Raw genomic sequence first — 21377 nt, forward strand, 5'->3', positions numbered from 1 at the left:
TAACACAGGGTGGGGGTGGGGCTTATTCCATCCCCGGACCTTCCTTGGATTCACACTGCAAGGCCCGTATCCATTCAAAATATCCAAATAAAGAATTTTCTTATATTGTCCTAGACTTAAAATTCAAGTATGTTTTTGTGTAAAATACTTTTTAATGTGTATCATCTAAGTCAAGCTAATAAAGAGACTATTTTCATTTAACTGAGGTCAGCTGAATTTCAAGCCCTGCTTTTATCACTTCCTAAAATCCCTCTCACTTAGACGTCTTTTGATGACATCATAACTACACATGACTTTTCTAAAGGGACGCTAACGGTGTTTACACAAATCTCTTGTAATATGTATAAGGACACTTCCCTGAAGACGGCATTAAAAATCCCCACCACCCCCTCCCCCTCCGTCATCATTTCCCCCTCCCCCATCACAACCCCCACTATCGTAATGTGAAACTGCATGGAACCCCGTTGTATTCGATCTCACAGCTGTCGACCCAACACCTTGTCCACTCGATCTGGTCTTCTGTTCCACTTTAAGTCCGCAACACAAGCAGCCGCAGCAACAAATACCAATTAATGCAACAACTCCCCCAATAAGTCCGTAAACAACTTTCATCAGTATAGGATCTTCCTTACATTGGGCCGTCTTGAACACTCTCCTGAAAACAGGTATATTTTGAAAGAGTTAGGTTATGAGATGTTTGACATTATTGTGTGCATACTACTGGCGTCTGGTCTTATCAAGGGGTTAGATCTAGGGTAAGGGACAAAACTCTTACAAATCATTGGGATGTTTGTCTTCAGCATTTTACATCAATCTCATGTAAGCATCAAAGTAACTTGGACCGATTTAACTATGCTTCAAATGAAAGCTTGTATGGCTTTGGTGAAATTAAATTCGAAACAAACATATAATTAATTTCAAGGTTATGCCCCTTACCCTAGTTATATCTCCTTAAGTACAGTTCGGAAGAGATTGAGTGTTGATGTATGACAACAAGTCACATATGACCGACAATTTGACTGATTAATGACTGGTCGATAACCGATGACCGATCTGGGCCTTGTTCTGTTAAGACAAATTACATGTGATCGACGCAATTTAATTTCAGAATTTTCATTGGAATCTGAAATTGTCCGAACATTCCGCTTCAATTTCTTCAATGAATACACTCAGTAAATATGTATCGGTAGTTGCATACATGTATTAATGTTGAGTGCAAAATCGATCGTTGACTGACATTGGACACTGATATTCCCTGCGAATTGAAGCATTCGGGTAGTCAATCAATCGTGATAATGCTCTCTAAATACACAACTACTTTTTTGTACTATGTATATAAACTTGTTCCTTTTATACATGTATTTAAAACAGAGGATAAATGTATCTTCAAGTGTCGGTATTTTGAATTTTCACTTTCAATTCCAGAAAATACGTTTGTACACAGTTAGATATTTTCCACGTGAAATTCATGTTAATCGAGCTTCACATAAAATTTATGTAAACTTCACATGAACGTCACGTGAACTTCACGTGAAATTCACTTAACATGAATTGCATGCGAACAATTCACGTGAATTTCGCGTGAAGACTCGATTCACCCGAATTTCAAGTGAACTCTGTCACAAAGTTTATTTGCTCAGACCGGGTGAAAGTTATGTGAAATTCGTGCGAAAATAACGTGAAATAATTTTGCCTGTGAAGCATAGGGGAAAATATAGTCCAGATGGCCTCGTTTACATCAAATAATGGAAGAAAAAATTTATCTTCCTCTCTTAAAACGTTAATTTATAGTGTATATAAAAGAACTGGACGAGTATTTCCGATTGGTTTACATACAATGTAAATGTATCAACAAAAAATCAAGAAGCATAAAAAAATGACAATTCAGAAACATCGATTCCAAAGACTTGACAAAAACGTCAAAACAGGAAGCCAAATCGAAATAGCAAACAATGTTTCTCGGCTGTGGAAGTATATGTACATGTACATGTTCATGTATAGGTGACATGTACAGGTTAGTGAAACCTGTCTAATCCAAACCTTTAGTAATCCGAAAGCCTTTCTAAACCTGACAGATTTTAATGCCCTTTTGTATTAATTAAAATGTATTTCGAACCTTTGTAAACTGAACACCTGTCTCAACCAAACACTTGTCTAAACCGAACACATGTCTAAACCAAACACCTGTCTAAACCGCACAATATTAGTAACAAAACGGGGTTTCGTTAAGGCAGGTTACAGTGTATTTTATTGACTTACTTGTACTCTCTGATCATATATTTAAGACCTTCGCCAAACAGGTTTTCTGTTAGATATTTATCTCGGGTTTCTTCGTAAATTATTTGTATACATTCTGCAGTCAATATTTTGTTTGCTACTTTACCAGGCGAAGAATAAATCTGTTGATTAAACAGCTCTAATTATAAACTATGTCTATGTATAGTGCTGTTATTACACACTGAACAAAAAATTTAGTTTTCTATGTTGTTTTGTATCGTTTAAGGAGGTAGACCTAGGGTAAGGGGCAAAACTCTTAAAAGTCATTGAAGCGTTTGTATTCAGAATTTTACATCAATCTTATGTAAGCATCTAATTAACTTTGATTCATTTTATTCTGCTTGAGAGGCTTTGGTGAATTTGAGTATGACGCAAACATATCACTGATTTCATGAGTTATGTCCCTTACCCAAGGTCTATCTTCTTAAACCTATTATTTACTCACTTCTGACTTAACTTTAATTTTTTTTTTTTTTAAAAATCCAAAAATAAGGATGTTCGGGTTCTTTGTTTCTACCCCCAGATCCCTCTCCGGAATAACCTCAAATTGACAAATATATCTCATATCTATTCATCTTAAGCAGCTTTAAGTCTTATTTTCTTTTGCAGTGTAATCGGAGAAATTTCATCAGGATAGAGTTAACTGCCCCTGATTTAGCTCCAATCATTCTAGCCTAACTTCTATATTTAAGTTCTCATGTTACAAATAGTTTTAAAAATAACATTGTGAGTTGTCAGCAAAATTTTCCTCACTGTCTAATTCTTATAGAAATTGGCATACGTCTTCGGAATTAATTAACGAATAACTGACGACGATGTAGTAAGCGGAAAATCGATCTACAGGGAAACAATTGCGAATAGAATCTTTATTTACTCGACATATATCTATAATGAACATTCTATTTCTTTGGTTAAAAGTATTATACTTTTGCATTAATAGCCTAAAATTTATAGAAATACATATTCTCTAATCGCCCTCTTACCTGCCTATCCTCTTTCGAAAAGAAAATGACAACGTCAGCATGACATGACCCTGTAAAATCCCACTTGTTTCTTAGGGCGTCTGCAAATTGTTTGGCGTTTAACTTTTCATTTCTAAAATGATATTAAACGTGGAAAAGAGTTATTCGGAAATTCTAACGAAATGCTCGTTGTAAGGTCGAACTTCATTGGGTAACGTCAGAGTATCGATTCAACGGTTTGCCGCTCAAGATATTTCATGCTTTTGTCGATCGACGTTTTAAAGTGCAAAGTTCACAGATTCATCCGACAATTACAATTAAATGGAGATACACGTACAAATGAGATGCTCTGATGTATGTATTCAATCGGAATTACATGCCTTGGGCTATTTCCGATACACACTAAAATGACCTTGGGTGCACAAAAAGTGGGGCTGAATATCAGTATTAAGTATCTCAAAGGGTTTTGGTGCAAAGAGTGGAGTTAAAAAATTCAATAAGTTCAACTATAATTCTAGAATCAGATTGGATTAAAGTTTTGAAAATGTTCCAAGTATGAGAGTTAATTGTTCGTTTTTTAGAATGTAACCCACGTTTGCATAATTTATACTCACCCAGACACGATTTTCATTTTATTGATTACAGCGAGTGCTATAACATAGTTATCCAGTGTGTCGTCACAAAGAGGTTTGTGAGCCGGTACATTCCACAACATTTCATCTATTTCACCAGCTGTAAAACAAAGAAGAAAAGACTAAACTGAGTAAAGTGTTCAAAGTGCCTCCAATTTGCACCAGTATATTTTGTAACGTTGGTTCCCATGGCAACGGAGGTCCAGATTTACGGTGAAAGTAACAATAATGTGAGATACGTTTGTATGTCCTTCTTGCCTTCCTTTCGGTTCATAGAGGGGGGCATCACTTATTCATCACTCCTCCTACACCGCTGAATGAATGTAATGAATTTTTCACAGAAATTTTATTAATATACATATGAACATTGTGTACCTAATATTTTAGATTTTGATGCGAATCAATTTGGGGTTTTCACATAGCAAAATATGACTTACTCTGACCCCCATTCCCTCATTCCCCACCACCCTATATATCGAGGAATTGAAATTTTACCCAATACAGTTACTGTACTCCAAGAAATCAACTCTTATATGAGTAAAACACAGTCAACAACCGAGCATCGCATTTATACACTTTGCTTTCGTTTGTTAAGGCTTTGAAAAAGGGACGATGACCGAAAGGGCAAATTCGTGAAGAAGAAATTCTCCTTCCTGCATAAGATTATTTATTTATTTTATTTCTTTTGTGTACATGTAATATAAATGACCGAGTAGTTCCGATTGGAATTTTTCAATATTGTTTCTTGACCGGTCATGAACTGTGTACACAATTGATATTAGTTAATATGCTATAAGAGTAATCAAGGAACAAAGGTTATAGCGGTAATCAAAAGAATGTAATCCAGGGACAGAGACCAGACATGGAAAACAGACACACACAACAAAGAACACAAAGTTACTAAAATCATACATACAAAGTAACAAAAGTAAATGAGCAACTCGGACTCCACTAAAAACTGGGAGCATGGACCAGGTGCACCCGTATAGTAAGCGTCCTCTGCTTTTCTTGAAACACCAGCCGAGTTGCTCATAAAAAGTCAAGTCTGGGGTAGACAAACGAGGAAAGGTAAACTATGACCCGTTGAATAAATCAGTTTTCATGGTGCTGATGGATACATCATAACGATCCACGAGTTCATGATGACGACCATAAAACTTCTGTAGTGATGACTTCAATCTTGTAACAACATAACGCTGTTCCAGAAGCCTATTTGTTAGACTTCTAGCGCGATACAAAAAGGCATTGTGAACAGATAATGTAAATAAAACTCCAGAATAACAATAACAGATTGTCGCTTAATTAACGTCATATCTAAAATTTCGCTGGCGGATTGGGGGGGGGAGGGGAGTAATCTCCCCTTTGTTGCAAAATTTGAACGAAAAGCAAATAAATAGTAGCCCCATTTTACCTGGTTTCCCTTTGAACAACCTTTTTCTTCAAAAGGGAATTGTATGTGCTTTACAAAAACTTCCAACTTTACCTGCCTGACCGTTCAGTATTTCACACGGGTCACATATAAAGGAATCCTTACAGCTGCGCCCGCATAATCCACTTTCTCTTTTAGGGTTCGGGAAAGAGTAACGGTCCCATTCCTCCCTGCACACGGGATCCGGACAGTCTTGTCCAGTGGTAAAAATAACCGATGTTAGGGCTACAGTAAAAACTTTAGTAATAAATGCAAAATCCATCAATTCGGTAATTAAAACAAGATTCCATATTACATATTTATTTAATCGTATGCCAACGCACTCGTTTAACACCCAATGGCAATGTTCGTCACCCTACCCGGTGGTTTTCCCAAAGATGGCGGATTTTACACAAAAATGAAAACATAAATTGCCTCTAGATGCACGTATACCACACAGCGAAGTACTCCAAAGAATGCGTGAAGGTTAAATGAAGTTCATATCATTTTATAGTTGGCTGTTTGGGTTGGAAAGATTTTTAGATGTGTGGTGCATTTGATCTGCGAACAGTAATTAAGTGTTTTACAGACTATACAATACTACACCAAGTTATTGTACACTGAGTTCAAATATGCCGTGCAAAATAAATAGCTACGCATTTGTGTTTGGCATATACATACTGTATACAACCCATTACGCGCATGCTTTCTGATACACTGTTTAATGTATGAAAGACTTCAATCGCTGCCATTTTCATTTGACACAATGGAATGGTCTCCCATTCGACGGGGGAGGTTGGGGATGGATCCACCCCGTTTGATTTTTTTCTTTTTGTGGTGGGTAACTACTTGCGGTCTTTTTGCTCACTGTTATTTAAGGAGGTACAATGTAGACTTAGGGTAAGGGAAATAACTCTTGAAATCGGTGATATGTTTGTATTATATTCAATTTCACCAAAGCCTAATAAGCTTTCTTTTGAAATAGAATGAAATCAGAGTTACTTTGATGCTTCGATGAGGTTGATGTGAAATGTTGAACACAAACGTTCCTAATCATATTCGATTTCACCAAAGCCTATCTCTCTTTTATTTGAAACAGAATGAAACCAATCAGGCTATGTTGATGCTTACATGAGATTGATGTAAATTGCTGAATACAAACGTTATAAAGATTTGTAAGAATTTTGTCCTTTACCCTAGCTCCTTAAGTGTGAGTGACAGTGAATAAACATTTGTTTCAATCTAAGAGGTCAATTCATGTAAAAGAATGTTTTTATATAATCATCACTATACTAAAACAATTGCGAGTTGAAAGTCCGTTTTACAGTGTCCTGTTGGCCTCGAACATCTCTAGTTCTGTATTAGAAGTGCAATAAGTATATTATAATGCAAGGGCGGATCCAGACACTTTGGAAATATGGGTAACAGTCGGGTATTCCTAAAAAAGGGGGTTCTAGAACATTATTAACCAACTTTTGTCAAGTTAACATATGTAAAGGACAATTTTGAAACTTAAACAAGGAAATGGAATAAGGGTGGGGGTCTGACAAAAAAGGGCAGGGTGGGGGTAATGTGAGAGATAGTCATTTCATGTATACATGTATACTTATTCAAACCTTTCAGTTCGTTTGATAAAATGATGAACACAAGCAAAATTATCTATGTTTTCATGAAAGACTTTCGTCAAAAAGAAGTTCAAATCTTACGTTAAAACCGTCTAACCGTGCCGGCATTGAATTTCTATGTTCATTATACAAATTGCCTTCCATAAAATAGTGGATAGAATATTCGAATGGATGTCCACAACTACAAGATGGGGTTGGCACTACATTTATATGAAATAAAGTATTTAGCGAACTGCGCATGTTTCTAAGCCTATTATGTATAGTATTATCTTTCCTTTCGCCAAAATTGAAACTCAGGGTTTTTTTCTCGAAGTCCTTTAATGATTCTTTTGAAAATTCTTATGTTTCTTGCATTTCGTGTCTCTAAATTTAGCTGATTCCAGTCTCCTACTGTGGAATAGAAAAATGACCTTTCGGTACTAGTTAATCTGAAGTGGGGGTATAGTGTAATCCGCACTGTTGCTTAAATTATACGACGAAATCTTGTTATTAAGTGGGGGCATAAGATCGCTGAAGTATTGTGGACACAGATGGTAATGAATATAGTGAAACATGTTAAGACGTTTGAATCGTCTTTTATCTTTCAATAACTCCTAATCCGTTTCATAGTAAATAGATTCCCTGCTGGCAAAAATATGTTATTCTATAACAATAAACCTTTATTCAAGTTGCATTTTTTTAAAACTGTTACTAACATCAAGACCACAACCGGAAGTATATTATTTGACAGGACGAATGAAAACTAGATAAATTCGAGCTGAATATTTTCTACTCAAAACCAAATGTAGTTTTTTTTTAAGAACGGATATTGTTTTGCTAGCAGATTGCATCATATTGTCAAAAGGAGGGTGCCAACCCATTGTAACCCCCTCCGGATCCGCTACTGTACTGCTTGTGTGAAGGAAATCAAGGCAATAAGGATTCGAACCGCAATGAGAAGAACATTGTACAAGATAACGACTAGGTAGAGAAAATAGATTGATTGATTGTTGGGGTTTAACGTCATAGCAGCAATATTTCAGCTATATTCAGACAATGAACATGAAATGGATGATAAAATGGACATGAATGATGATGAAAGGAAAAAAAAGGAAGAGATGGGACACAAGGATAATAGGATCGACAAATTTTGATTGCTATTAGAAAAAGGGAGGGATGGGTAAGGTCGGGCACTTTAGCCTCCTGTGGCGGAGCGCAAAGGTTCCTACTCATATCGAATACCATAGCAGGGTTCTTTAACGTGCAAGGAACGTGGCATCTTTCCCAACAAGGTGCACCACTATGGTTTGCGGTCAGGTTTTCCGTATTATAGCCTGACAACCCCAGCATGTAACACGTCAGGGATACCCCATTCCACCGCTTGGGGCACACATTCCAGTTGCTCTGTGGCCAGAGCGCCTAGCCCCCGGCTAGTTTTCTGAGCACTATTTAGTCGCCTTTTACGACAAGCTTAGCGCTGCTGAAGGCCTATTCTTTTAACATCCGGACCTGCACGGGGCTAGAGAAAATAGATATACACAACAGACAACATGAAAGAACCAAAATAACTCGTATGAAGAAACAAAAGCAAATCAACAACTAAAATCTTGGAGCATTGACCAGGTGCGACGGTAGGGTACATTAGCGTCATCTGGTTTTGAAGAATATCCGCCGACCACGTCCGGGTTAGACACAAGAGGAACGAAATATAATTTTTGTGTAGTCACAAGATCACCATCCCTCCTACAAATGTAAATATGCTTCTAAAGGTTAAACAATTCCATTTCATTCTTTAAGTTAGGCCAAAGAGAGATAACAGATAATTTCATGAACGCTCTCAAAAAATTATTGAAAAAGTGAAAATAACATACGTCACTTACAATAATATTCATATGAAAGAACTTATGTAGCTGTATTTGTAAGAATCATGCAAAACCTGAAAAATGTGATACACCCAAAAAAAGGCTACATATTTTTAATTTTGTAATTAAGTTGTTTAATAAGTCTTTACAATGAAATGTGTAACTATTCATTCAAATCTGCTTTCTCTTAGGAGATAATCAATATTGAAAATCCAATAGATTCTGTTGTGTTTGAGTATCATTTACAGAGTTTTCTCCCTTAATTTAGAATTCTACAGTGCATCCTATATAATTTTTATCTCATAAGGACACGGGTTATATGAAAAACTGAATATTAATTTATGTTTACTGTGGCAATTCAAACAAAATAACAAAAGTAAAAATATGCAGGCCTTTTACCCATAAATCACATTTTGCATAATTATAAGCTGGAGTGCTACTAAACACATTCATGTCTTCTTAAACTCAGGTGAAACGACGAAATAATTCCGCCATTTTGTTAGCATGAGGCCACCATTTGTGCATACATGAACAATATTTGATCTTTCATGGGCTTTTCTTAAATCGGTGCTCATGAAATCGTTCAGATGCAATGATGGTGCTTATTGAGGGATTTCAAACTGGTCTGACTATCCTTTCGGTCTTGCATAGACGGAAAGCAGGCAGGTGTTGCCAAGTTAAAACATAATATAGGGCTTTTAAATCTCGTCACGTGACCTACTGTATGAATACACGAGTTAAAGCATACCTGTTAGTATCAGAGAGTGGGTACGTTGGAAATCTCCTGTTAACATCAGAGAGTGGGTACACTCTCTGAGACGTTCACGTTTCCATTTTAGCGTTAGTGCATTGTTTATCGTGCATTTACACATCGTTTTGCGTTCGTTTAAACGCACGATAAACGCACAATAGAGGCGTTCGTTTAAACGCACGATAGGAGCTTAGTTTAGACGCACGCTGGGAGCGTTCGTTTAAACGCACGATAGAAGCGCTCGATTTTTTCCCTTGATTTAACTTTATTTCTCTGTTTTTTTGCTATTATTAATTTTTATAATTTTATTAATGTTAATTTATATTTTTTTTTGTCTACATTATATGCAATATTATTATTTTTTGTCGTTTGTTTATAATGCGTTTAAACGCACGATAGGAGCTTTCGTTTATCGTGCGTTTAAACACATGCTAGGAGCGTTCGTTTATCTTGCGTTTGGTGAGCGTTTAGCGTGCGTTTGGGTATCGTGCGTGCGGGAAACCTAAACGTCTCAGGGAGTGTACGTGGGAGATCTCTCAGATTTCAAGTATATTATGTTCGAGATTTTGCGTAACGAACTAAGACTTAAAAAATCAATAAATATGTTTTTAAAACATGTGAAAAACGCATCAATAATTTTCAAAAGGGTTTTTATGAAACTTTAAGGAAAATTACTAACACTAGTAAATCTTCAAATGGTCTTTTACAGTTTGATCTTTTGTTTTTGTTTTTGCGGTTTATATTGCGTTTGAGTCTCTGAAAGCGGGAGACGCATGCCTTGTGGAAGGCGCGACTCAAACGAGGGTAGATTATAATAGGGTATGGAAAAGGTCGATTTCTCTCATTAAATCTCTCATTTTACCAGAAATTGGAGGGGGCGGGTGGTACATGTAATTTAAAAACAATATGTGAAATTTTTTGAACCCTTTCATGTTTATAGTGAAACATAGACCATGAACTAAGCGCCCACAGTATCAAACAGTTTGTATTATTTTTCTAAGCATGATTCATTATTTTTCTGAGCATGATTCATTATTTTTTCTGAGCATGATTCATTATTTTTTCAATTTTGCCTGACTCTTACAGATTCCAGTATTTAAGTTTACAAACACCAGGTAGGTACATGTACATGTAGGGACAAATCCAGGATTATTGATAGGAGATTACATGTAATTTGGTCTAACATGTACTAGTTTACCAATCGTTTATATACTTCTTCTTGTTGAGTACAAAACCACCACCTGGTGTATCCTCGTACTGGTTGGTGACTATATACAAAAGTGATCGGTGCTGGAAGGACCCAAGGTGCAAGTTAAAATCCATATTTTGCAGTGCAGCTAAAAACGAGGATGTGTTGTTTATCTCAGGCTGGTAGATTGCAACTCACTCTTGAACGATTCCAAGGAGTTGCAGGCTATCACTACATGTACATTAGGACAATACATCGGAAAAAGCTACACCCATTTTAATCGGAAGTGCACATGCGTGCTTTGTGAAATATGTCTCACCCTGGACACTTCACTTATAAATATAGCGGATTGATTGTTTTAGGATTTTGTTGAGTTGGCGGAGTTAATTTCACTGTCATACAATTTGCCAAAATGCATTCTTTTGAAAGTAAACACAGTAAATCTAAAAACGCTGTTTCGCATTTCCAGTATGCTATAAATCCTAAGTTATTTAGCGGAGTGATACATTGTTTAAAGGTAAGTGATTGGGTCTGTGGAAAATTTCAATTTCTGAAATGTCTTTGATAGAAATATGTGATCTATTTCTTTTATTTCAAAAGTCAAATGTATTCAATACATCAAGAAAACAGCCTAAAACTCATTTAAATTTATTCTGAAGCATCTAATACAAAGATAGTTTTGACTGCCATTTTCCCATAGTGTATTTCAACCAAATTTGACATGTCAATATCTTGAAAAAGCAAAATTTACAAATACTTTAATGGTTATTTCACTGAGGTTATGATCATGAGATACACATAGTTAGATAATGCAATAAAGCCTATGCGTTTTTTCTTCATGTGCCGCACCTTATACAGATTTTGCTTAATTCTTAGAGAAGTACTTAACAACCCTTTTAAGCACCATTCTTTGTAAGAGTAATCAAGGGACCCAAGGTTATAGCGGTAATCAAAAGAATGTAATCCAGGGACAAAGACCAGACATGGAAAACAGACATAAAGAACAAAGAACATAAAGTAACTAAAATCATACATACAAAGTAACAAAAGCAAATGAGCAACTCGGACTCCACTAAAAACTGAGAGAACATGGACCAGGTGCACCGGTATGGTAAGCGTCCTCTGTTTTTCTAGAAACACCCGCCGAGTTGCTCATAAAAAATCAAGTCTGGGGTAGACAAACGATGAAACGAATTAGGCAATGAGTGGCACTTTACTCTTTTTTGTCTCAAATATATTCAATTCATGCAACTAAAAAGGTATTTAAATTTATCCTATAGATTTTTTTGACTACTTAAATAGGAAAAGGCATGGGAGGATTTTCACGCCTACTTTCCATAGTGTATTTCAACTAAAGTTGACCTATCAATATCTTAGAAAGTTAAACACTTTGGTGGATGTTTCTGGGGGGGGGGGGTGAGTTATAAATACTTTGATAATACAAAAAAAAAGGAAGAAAAAGAAAGTTAACAAAAATGCGTTTTTTTCTTCATTTGTCACACCTTATACACATTATGCCTGACTCTTAGCCATAGAAGGACTTAAATCTTTGTTATTCTTAACAGCTCACTGACTATACGTACCCCAGTAAAAACTCTGACAGATCGAGGAATTAAAAAGGGGAACAATGAGGTGACAGACGAAGACCAAGAAATTTATTAATTAGAGGAGGCTTCTAGTTTATTTGTACCCCTCTAAGTAAATTACTCAGTGTACAATCATGTATGAATCAGGTAAAGCTGCTTATCTTTTATCTGATAGTGCATTATGCATTTTCAATTCGACTTGATATCCTTGCCTAGAATAATAATAACGATTTTCTCTCAATATCTGCGGAAATTATATATTTTTTATATTTCACAGATTCAAATTGTCTTTTAACAGAGCTTTCTGTCCCCGAATCGTCCATTTGCTGAGTTTTTCGTTTAATGTATTATTGTATATATATATACAACATCTCAGAATATGACGACTCTATTCGCTACACTGCTCCATCGGATCAAATTGATACAGGGAAGATAACGTAAACTTATAGAAGGGTCTGAAAAATTACAGATGAACTGTCCCGTACTACCATACATCGTGTACTAAGTTACTGCCCTAGATTAATCCTACGAGGTGGAATGACCCGGCCTGCGAAAGCTATGTTTTTATATAGCCTAGCTGGCCGAGTGGTCTAGGGAGCTGGACTTAATGCAGGCGGTGTTGCCATAGATGTCACAGCGGTACGAGTTCGAGTCCCGCGGAGGGAACGACCAAAAATTTGCTTCGCAAATTTGACAGTTCTAACATCGTTGCGAATTTTTCAGACCCTTCTATATATATATATATATATATATATATATATATATATATATAATATACACACTTTCGTTGCAATTTCATGAGCAGGCTAGTATGTACATGTATATCCACGAGGTAGGTGCAATACTTTCAGTTAATCATTAGGGGAAATGCCCCTCCCCCCTATCATTTTGGTACTTAAATAGTTTAAATATCCTTGACTTCGCTTACGAGTCTCGAGCAGACGGTAAAAGTCCTGTAAAGATAACGCGCTTTGTAAAAACAAACGTGTCCGTATTCCTATCCCAGCAAAATACAAAACCAATGCCTTTCGAATGAATTACTATTTTGTTTAACTAGATACATGTAAGTGTCTGTCTTAAACATCCGATTAAATATTAACTGCAATATATATATATATATATATGTGATTATTTCGGTTCATAATATGGCTCTCATCATCATGAACTCGTGGATCGTTAACGATGTATCCATCTGGACCATGAAAACTGATTTATTCAAGGTGTCATAGTTTTCCTTTCCTTTTTCGTCTACCCGGACTTGATTTATATGAGCAACTCGGCGGAATTTTCTACAAAAACAGAGGACGTTTACCCTACCGGTGCACCTGGCCCATGCTCCCAGTTTTTAGTGGAGTCCGAGTTGCTCATTTACTTTTGTTTCTTTGTACGTATTATTTTGGTTATTTCATGTACTTTGTTGTGTTTGTCTGTTTTCTTTGTCCCTGGAATGTATTCTTTTAATTTCCGCTAGAACCTTGGTTCTCTTGATTACTCAGGGACTGCCTATTTGTATAAATTAATTTTCTCTGCAGAGGAGGTTTCCTCTGTAATGTTCAATTTATTCACAGAAGATAACAGTTACCCTTTAGTTAGGAGTAACTTATCTTTTTATCTGTTCATCTTGTGTTTAGGTCAAGACTACCGTACATCAGGTAATTCGGTAAAACCAGGTTTTATTTTTGAAAAGTAATAAGCAAATGAGCTAGGTTTCGCTAAAAAATAAATTTTAATTTTTCATGTATATTACTGTAAGTCTACAGTTCTGCTAAAACGTTTTTACTTTACTTCAACGCAACAGAAAACAATCTTTTTCATTTCCGTTTGATCATCATAGTGGTTAACTTTAGTGAATATTTTTGTCCCTTCCAAGTACTCCAATTGACACCATTGGCATATGAAGAATGATTTCCTCTTAGATACAGTCCGTTTAAGTTACTGGCGTGACATGCACCATACCACCACCCACCTTTGTAGATTTTAGCCCGATTTATCGTTATCCTTGTCTTTTGTTGTAAATTTACTTCCATTTGGATGAGTTTTCATAGAATCTCCCGAATTACAAATATAAGGTGAAAATGATTTTTATATGAATTATATATAATTGTCTTTTGGATGATTCTGTCATCTGGATATCAATTGTAAGGTTATCGATTTTAAACTATTAGATGCATACGTGTACTAAATATAAATTCACGTATCGTAAAACTGTAACAAACAAAAGCCACCTGTGAATAATAGAACATTAAATATTAAACACAGATTCTCCTCGCAGACCTAATAAAACCCGCATTACTCCGCTTTTTTATGTGCTTGCTCCCTGTACACGTGTTCTATGACTTACTGATATTGCATAAAAGATTCGTAAAAAATCAATATTTTGCCATGCAGTATACTCATCAACTTTAAATAGAATAAATAGTACTAGGGATAGAACAAACTCTCCTGTGAATTCATTCAGGTTTTATACATAGGATATACGTCACTTTTTTCTTTGTACAGTACTTGAATCGGGTAAACTTACCATTCTTTTGTATATGAGGGATGGGTAGATGTGGAATAGAGATGGGTGGAATAGGGATTGGTAGATATGGAATAGGGATGGGTAGATTTGAAATAGGGATGGGTAGATGTGGAATAGTGATGAGTAGATGTGAAACAGGGATGGGTAGATAGATGTGGAATAGGGATGGGCAGATGTGGAATAGAGATGGGTGGAATAGGGATCGGTGGAAAAGGGATGGGTAGATGTGGAATAGGGATGGGTGGAAAAGGGATGGGTAGATGTGGAATAGGGATGGGTAGATGTGAAACAGGGATGGGTAGATAGATTTGGAATAGGGATGGGTAGATTTGAAATAGGGATGGGTAGATGTGAAATAGGGATGGGTAGATGTGAAGTAGAAACCACGTAAAAATTAATTCGAAATAAGAGATTGAATGTTGGAAAATTGAAAAATATATGAAATTCTAATCGATAATTAAATAATTGAAACAATAAATAGGTAATAAGGATTGTATTTATTGGGATGGGTATATGTAATTAAGATTGTATTTATTGGGAAGGGTATATATAATTAGGAGTGTATTTATTGGGATGGGTATATGTAATTAGGATTGTATTTATTGGGAATATTATAAAGAATGGGGTGGTATATGGGGTATATGAGAAGCCTATTACGAGTTTATGTTTGGTCTTCAAACATTATGTTGAATCAACTTGGAAAGATTGTTTGATTTGATATCAGTGTTTGGATTTAAGTTTGTATAATTTAGTAAACAGCTTCCTGCAGGACATGTCTTGCTGCTCATTGATTGACGAAGCCAGAAAGTAAGAGGATGATTTATGCTTAATATATAGTGCTTACTTAAGTTTCATTGACTTTAACGTAAATCTTTGTACCTGTACATACATTTATTCATAGATCTAGCATTCTGTGGTCGATTTTAAGCATGCAGTGTGATTTGTTCGCTAATTTTTCACATGTGAAATTGAATTGAGAATTCGATGCGACTAAACATCTAGAAGCAGTCTGAAATACGTCTTGTATTAGGTGTTAAACTTGCGAAAAGGGTCCAGTGATCTAGTATGTTAAAGGAAAGAGGAAAGGTCAGACATAAACACCTTTACAAACATAGCCCTAATTCATATCCTAATCATTATTATTGATAATGGACTTACCAGCATCGCCGCTGCATCTGCCCACACCTAGATATAATTATAATATCCAATACGTTCTGTGAGCTACAGGCTAAAAACCACTAATTCCACTTTCCATAGGCTTCTGTGCTAATTTCACAATATTCAATGGCTTCTCTGGACTTTACCTTAACTTTAACCTGCAGAGGACTATATATCAGCATGATTCTACATATGTCAGCTCACAATCCTCAGAATGGCATGTGGGGTTAGCAGACTTGCAGTGCAGTACTGGTCACCGGAAGTGAAGGGTCTATAAATAACATGGGAAATCTCAGTGTTTTCACAAGATAGGGGTATACTTAAAATCATTATGGAGATTAGGCTTCACATCACAAGAAGCAAAATGCACCTATAAAATGTACAGAAATGTTTTTCCTTTCAGAAACCGTTTAAATTTTTTAAATAAGATGAGAACTTTTTTCACAGCACTATGAGGAACAGGGGTAATTTCTGCGTAGGACTATTTTTGCGTACGTTCCAAATGCTCATTGGTTGAATTGGTGGTCTGTAACCTACAGTTAACTTACCATCACCGCAGTTGTATCTGCTCACAACAGATTATATCAACTACTTTCTGTGAGCTGCAGTGCACTTACCAGCATCCCCGCTGTATCTGCTCGCAAACAGACTATATCAAATAATTTCTGTGAGCTGCAGTGTATTTACCAGCATCTCGGCTGTATCTTCTCACACCAAGATAAAATAAAATACTTTTTTGTGAGCTGCAGTGTACTTACCAGCATCTCGGCTGTATCTGCTCACACCAGATTATATCAACTACTTCCTGTGAGCTGCAGTTCACTTACCAGCATCCCGGCTGTATCTGCTCACACCCAGATTATATTCAATATTTTCTGTGAGCTGCAGTGTACTTACCTGCATCGCTGCTGTATCTGTTTACCTCCAGATTGTATCAAATAATTTTTGATGATGATATCCAATACTTTTTGTGAGCTGCAGTGTACTTACCAGCATCCTCGCTGTATCTGCTCACACCCAGATTATATGATTATATCCAATACTCTCTGTGATCTGCAGTGTACTTACCTGCATCCCCGCTGTATCCGCTTTTATCCAGTTTATAACCACTACTCTCTGGTCCAACCGTAAACGCGTACTTGCCAGCATCCCCGCTGTATCCGGTTATATCCAGTTTATAACCACTACTCTCTGGTCCTACCGTAAACGTTCCATATTTTGCGTATTTTCTATCAAGTTCGAAGTCTTCTAAATCAATCCTTAAAATGTACGTTCCTTCTGACGTTATTTGGTGGATGTTGTCGTTTCCTGGAAGAAACAGATTATATTATAATGATGCCAGAAGGACAACTGCTTAAATTAGAAAATTTTGTTGTTTTTGCTAACATGTTACTATGTCTACAGTGAGTAAAATGCATATTTTCAAATATGATAAAATAGGTAATCAAGCCTGCATCAAGTAAATAAGAAGTTGTTTCTTAGATTATTTTCTTGTCAATACTATGACCGAAAAAAAAAATCAGCATTGAAATTTTGTAAACTTAATGCAAAAATTACCAGAAGTCGTTATGTTTTCTCATTTGCTGAGGTCTCACAATTAAATCTTTCAAAACTTCGTGATTAGTTTTCAGTTGTGTCAAAAACGTAGATATATACAGTATCATGTGTTTTGTTGTGCAGTTGTTAATTTTCATCGGTGTATAAGGCTAAAAACCACTAATTCCACTTCCCATAGGCTTCTATGCTAATTTCACAATATTCAATGGCTTCTCTGGACTTTACCTTAACTTCAACCTGCAGATGACTATATATCAGCATGATTCTACATATGTCAGCTCACAATCCTCAGAATGGCATGTGGGGTTAGCAGACTTGCAGTGCAGTACTGGTCACCGGAAGTGAAGGGTCTATAAATAGCATGGGAAATCCCAGTGTTTTCACAAGATAGGGGTACATTTAAAAATCATTATGGAGATTAGGCTTCACATCACAAGAAGCAAAATGCACCTATAAAATGTACAGAAATGTTTTTCCTTTCAGAAACTGTTTAAATTTTTTAAATAAGATGAGAACTTTTTTCACAGCACTATGAGGAACAGGGGTAATTTCTGCGTAGGACTATTTTTGCGTACGTTCCAAATGCTCATTGGTTGAATTGGTGGTCTGTAACCTAAAGAGTCACTTTTTGTCTTAGAAAAAATAAATAACTATACAGATATCTTCCTACACACATACTGAATGCATTTGCAAAGTTTCAGTGAAATGTGACAAGCACTTTTTTAAATATTTGATTTTTAAATATAGGGTAACCAAGTTGTGCCAGCAAAAAAGTGAAAATATTCTACCATACTGAAATGCATTAAATATTTGCAAAGAACTTTTTCTGACTTTTCAAATAAAAAATATCAATCACAACTTGTTTTTTAACAATATTAATGAAGAAATAGTTTTAAAAGTAATCATTTTCTGAGAAATTGGTCTATTTTTAAACATTTATTTCTGACATGCCTCCCCCTTTTTCTTGATCACATGTCAAAAATCCTAAATCCTTAAATTTTCACAAAAGGTGATATATTTGGCTTTAAATTTGTAAATACAGTGTTTTCACATTAAAACATGACCAGTAAAGGGCACCTAAAGCAAAAAAAAAGTGCTCAATAATGGATTTTCCATGTTGCCATAGGGGAATGCTTATATGGCCTTAACCGCAGTAATGAAAGTGAGTTTTTCCTCATTTCTAACCTAATTTTTGCTCAAATCTACACAAAACTTGATTTCAAGTGCTTATTACTACCATATTTAGGTAAATATAGCCCTCAAAGTTTAATATTTGATATTTTTACTAAATTTTCTACACTTTTTACAAGATAGGACATAAAAATCAGCCAAAAAGACCAATTTTCCATAATTTGGACCTATAACTTAAAAAAATGCATATTTTGAAGGATTTTTGTAGTGTATTCCTCTCATGGCAAAGTTAACAAGATCTTCAAGTAGTTTAAAGCTATTTCAAGAAACTTTTCATTTTGCCATGGCTTCAGCTTAAGGCTAAAAACCACTAATTCCACTTCCCATAGGCTTCTATGCTAATTTCACAATATTCAATGGCTTCTCTGGACTTTACCTTAACTTCAACCTGCAGATGACTATATATCAGCATGATTCTACATATGTCAGCTCACAATCCTCAGAATGGCATGTGGGGTTAGCAGACTTGCAGTGCAGTACTGGTCACCGGAAGTGAAGGGTCTATAAATAGCATGGGAAATCCCAGTGTTTTCACAAGATAGGGGTACATTTAAAAATCATTATGGAGATTAGGCTTCACATCACAAGAAGCAAAATGCACCTATAAAATGTACAGAAATGTTTTTCCTTTCAGAAACTGTTTAAATTTTTTAAATAAGATGAGAACTTTTTTCACAGCACTATGAGGAACAGGGGTAATTTCTGCGTAGGACTATTTTTGCGTACGTTCCAAATGCTCATTGGTTGAATTGGTGGTCTGTAACCTATAATACATGTGTATTATGTGTACTTCGTTACAACTGTAATACATTATTTATTTACTTCAATGTACCATAGCTTTTTAGTTGAACGAAGCTTAAGGAGGTAGACCTAGGGTAAGGGACTCCTCTCTTAAAATCACTTGAACATTTTTATTCAGCATATTACATCAATCTTATGAAGCATCTAATTCATTTGGATTGATTTTATTCTGCTTCAATTGAAAGCTTTAGAGGCTTTGGTATAATTAAATATGATACAAACATATCAATGATCTAAAGAGTTATCTACCTTACCCCAAGTCTATCTCTTTAAGTGCCTATACAGACTATTTTCATTAACAAAATTCTTAAAAGCGTTTATAAAATTATATATAGAAAGTTACCGAACAATGATTCGTGGCAAAATAGGTATGACACCTAAACGGAGAAGTTTGTACCGCAATGGTCCTAACTTGGCATTGCAAACTACATCTAGATTTTACAGCGCGCTGCTAATTCTCTCTTTTCCATTGGGGTGTGGATATACCCGTGGCGATTAAAAAAACATTTGCATGCTACTGTCATAATCGGTGAGATTTGTCAGAACTCTTTTGGACATAAAATTTGGTTCTGTTAATATATAAAAAAGGAACTTTAGTATGAGTCATCCACCAAGGAACAAACCAGAAAACAATAAAGACATGTTTATGGATTATTCCGTTTCTGCTTAGAGCGTTTAACTGTATTAGGTTCTTAAGGAGATAGACTTAGGGTAAGAGACGTAACTCTAGTAATCAACGATATGCTTGTATCACATTCAATTTTACCAAAGCCTATATGCTTCCGTTTGAAACAGAATGAAATCAGTTAATTTGATGCTTGCATGAGGTTGATGTAAAATGCTGAATACGAACGTTCCAATGATGTGTACGACTCCCATTCTCTAAAGAAGTTAATGGTTCCATCTTTGCGACGCTGAAAAACTTAGAAGTAAGAAAAACGCATTTCGTTTTATGATATGAACTCAGTCTTTGGAAACTAACAATGTCGACCCATGGAGCTGATACTGACCAAGGTATATACAAAGTAACTTTGTAAAATTATAAAGCCATTCAAGAAAGAGTGAAACTGGTTCATTAAGATGCTATGTATATTGCAATGTCAGTATTTATTTCAATCAATACCAGAAAACACAGAATGTCATGTTCGTCGCTGCGCACAAGGACAACTTTCTAATAGAATAATTGTAAAAATCAAATGTGAAAATTAAATTTGTAAATACAGAAACTATGGAAAATTAGATGCAACTTGCTAATTATCTTAAATAGTGACAAATTTAGTAGCTGTCTTTGTAAGAATCATGCAAAATCTGAAAAAAATGTGATACACCCCCAAAAAGGCTACAATTTTTTATTTTTGTAATTGTTTTTTTTTATTTGGGTCTGTATTATGAAATAATTATCCATTCAAATCTGTCCGACTCTATTGTATTTGAGAGTAATATACAAAGTTTTCTACCTTAATTTTGAAATCTACACTGCACCTAAGAACACGGGTAATATGAAAAACTTAATTTCTGTGGGAATAAGTTTCTCTTTTTTTTCGCGTCTTCAGATTTAATGGTCTTTGTTTTTCGCGTTTTCAGATTTAATGGATACAAACCATATGTCAACTATTTGAGCTTAACATTGACAAGATTTTATCATGGCGATTCGCCAACCCTAGCAAATTTAGCGAAAATTTGAACCTCGCAAAAATTTCTAGTTATACAGTAATTTGTCAACCTACGGTCCATCTGCTTTCATCAGTATCCATGTCACAAAATACTTCAAAACCGGAAGACTCAGGATATATTGTGTACACACCACTCCGATGTCTTTTTTCTAGTTCACTACAGTCCGCCGGTCATGGTGTTGAAAAAAGTTAAACTCATGAAATC

General features: G+C 35.6%; 2 protein-coding genes across 2 annotated transcripts in view; one reads left to right on the top strand and one right to left on the bottom strand.

The window, feature by feature from the left end:
* The window catches only part of LOC148599991 (uncharacterized), a 218527-nt gene that overhangs the window by 135948 nt on the left and 61202 nt on the right, over positions 1 to 21377 (top strand). The gene's annotated exons all lie outside the window — the stretch shown is intronic.
* Positions 370 to 5752, bottom strand: LOC148599995 (uncharacterized). The gene is made up of 5 exons (XM_088558107.1): positions 5355 to 5752; positions 3854 to 3971; positions 3261 to 3372; positions 2260 to 2399; positions 370 to 655 (listed from the first exon to the last, which is right to left on the bottom strand). Exons 1-5 carry the CDS (start codon positions 5560 to 5562, stop codon positions 370 to 372), a joined length of 864 nt encoding a protein of 287 aa, XP_088414233.1. The 5' UTR covers positions 5563 to 5752.

Source organism: Perna viridis, chromosome 13 (genome assembly GCF_037379345.1).
Source record: "Perna viridis isolate PV_CMFRI_1.1 ecotype Kerala chromosome 13, ASM3737934v1, whole genome shotgun sequence".
Classification (NCBI taxonomy): domain Eukaryota; kingdom Metazoa; phylum Mollusca; class Bivalvia; order Mytilida; family Mytilidae; genus Perna; species Perna viridis.

What these genes read in the sequence shown, in the direction of transcription:
- LOC148599995 (XM_088558107.1), bottom strand. Translation starts at nt 5,562, where the DNA reads ATGGATTTTGCATTTATTACTAAAGTTTTTACTGTAGCCCTAACATCG. An exon ending in AAAATGAAAATCGTGTCTGG is followed by an intron (nt 3,373 to 3,853) that starts GTGAGTATAAAT and finishes ATATCATTTTAG; the next exon opens with AAATGAAAAGTTAAACGCCA. An exon ending in TTTCGAAAGAGGATAGGCAG is followed by an intron (nt 2,400 to 3,260) that starts GTAAGAGGGCGA and finishes TTTAATCAACAG; the next exon opens with ATTTATTCTTCGCCTGGTAA.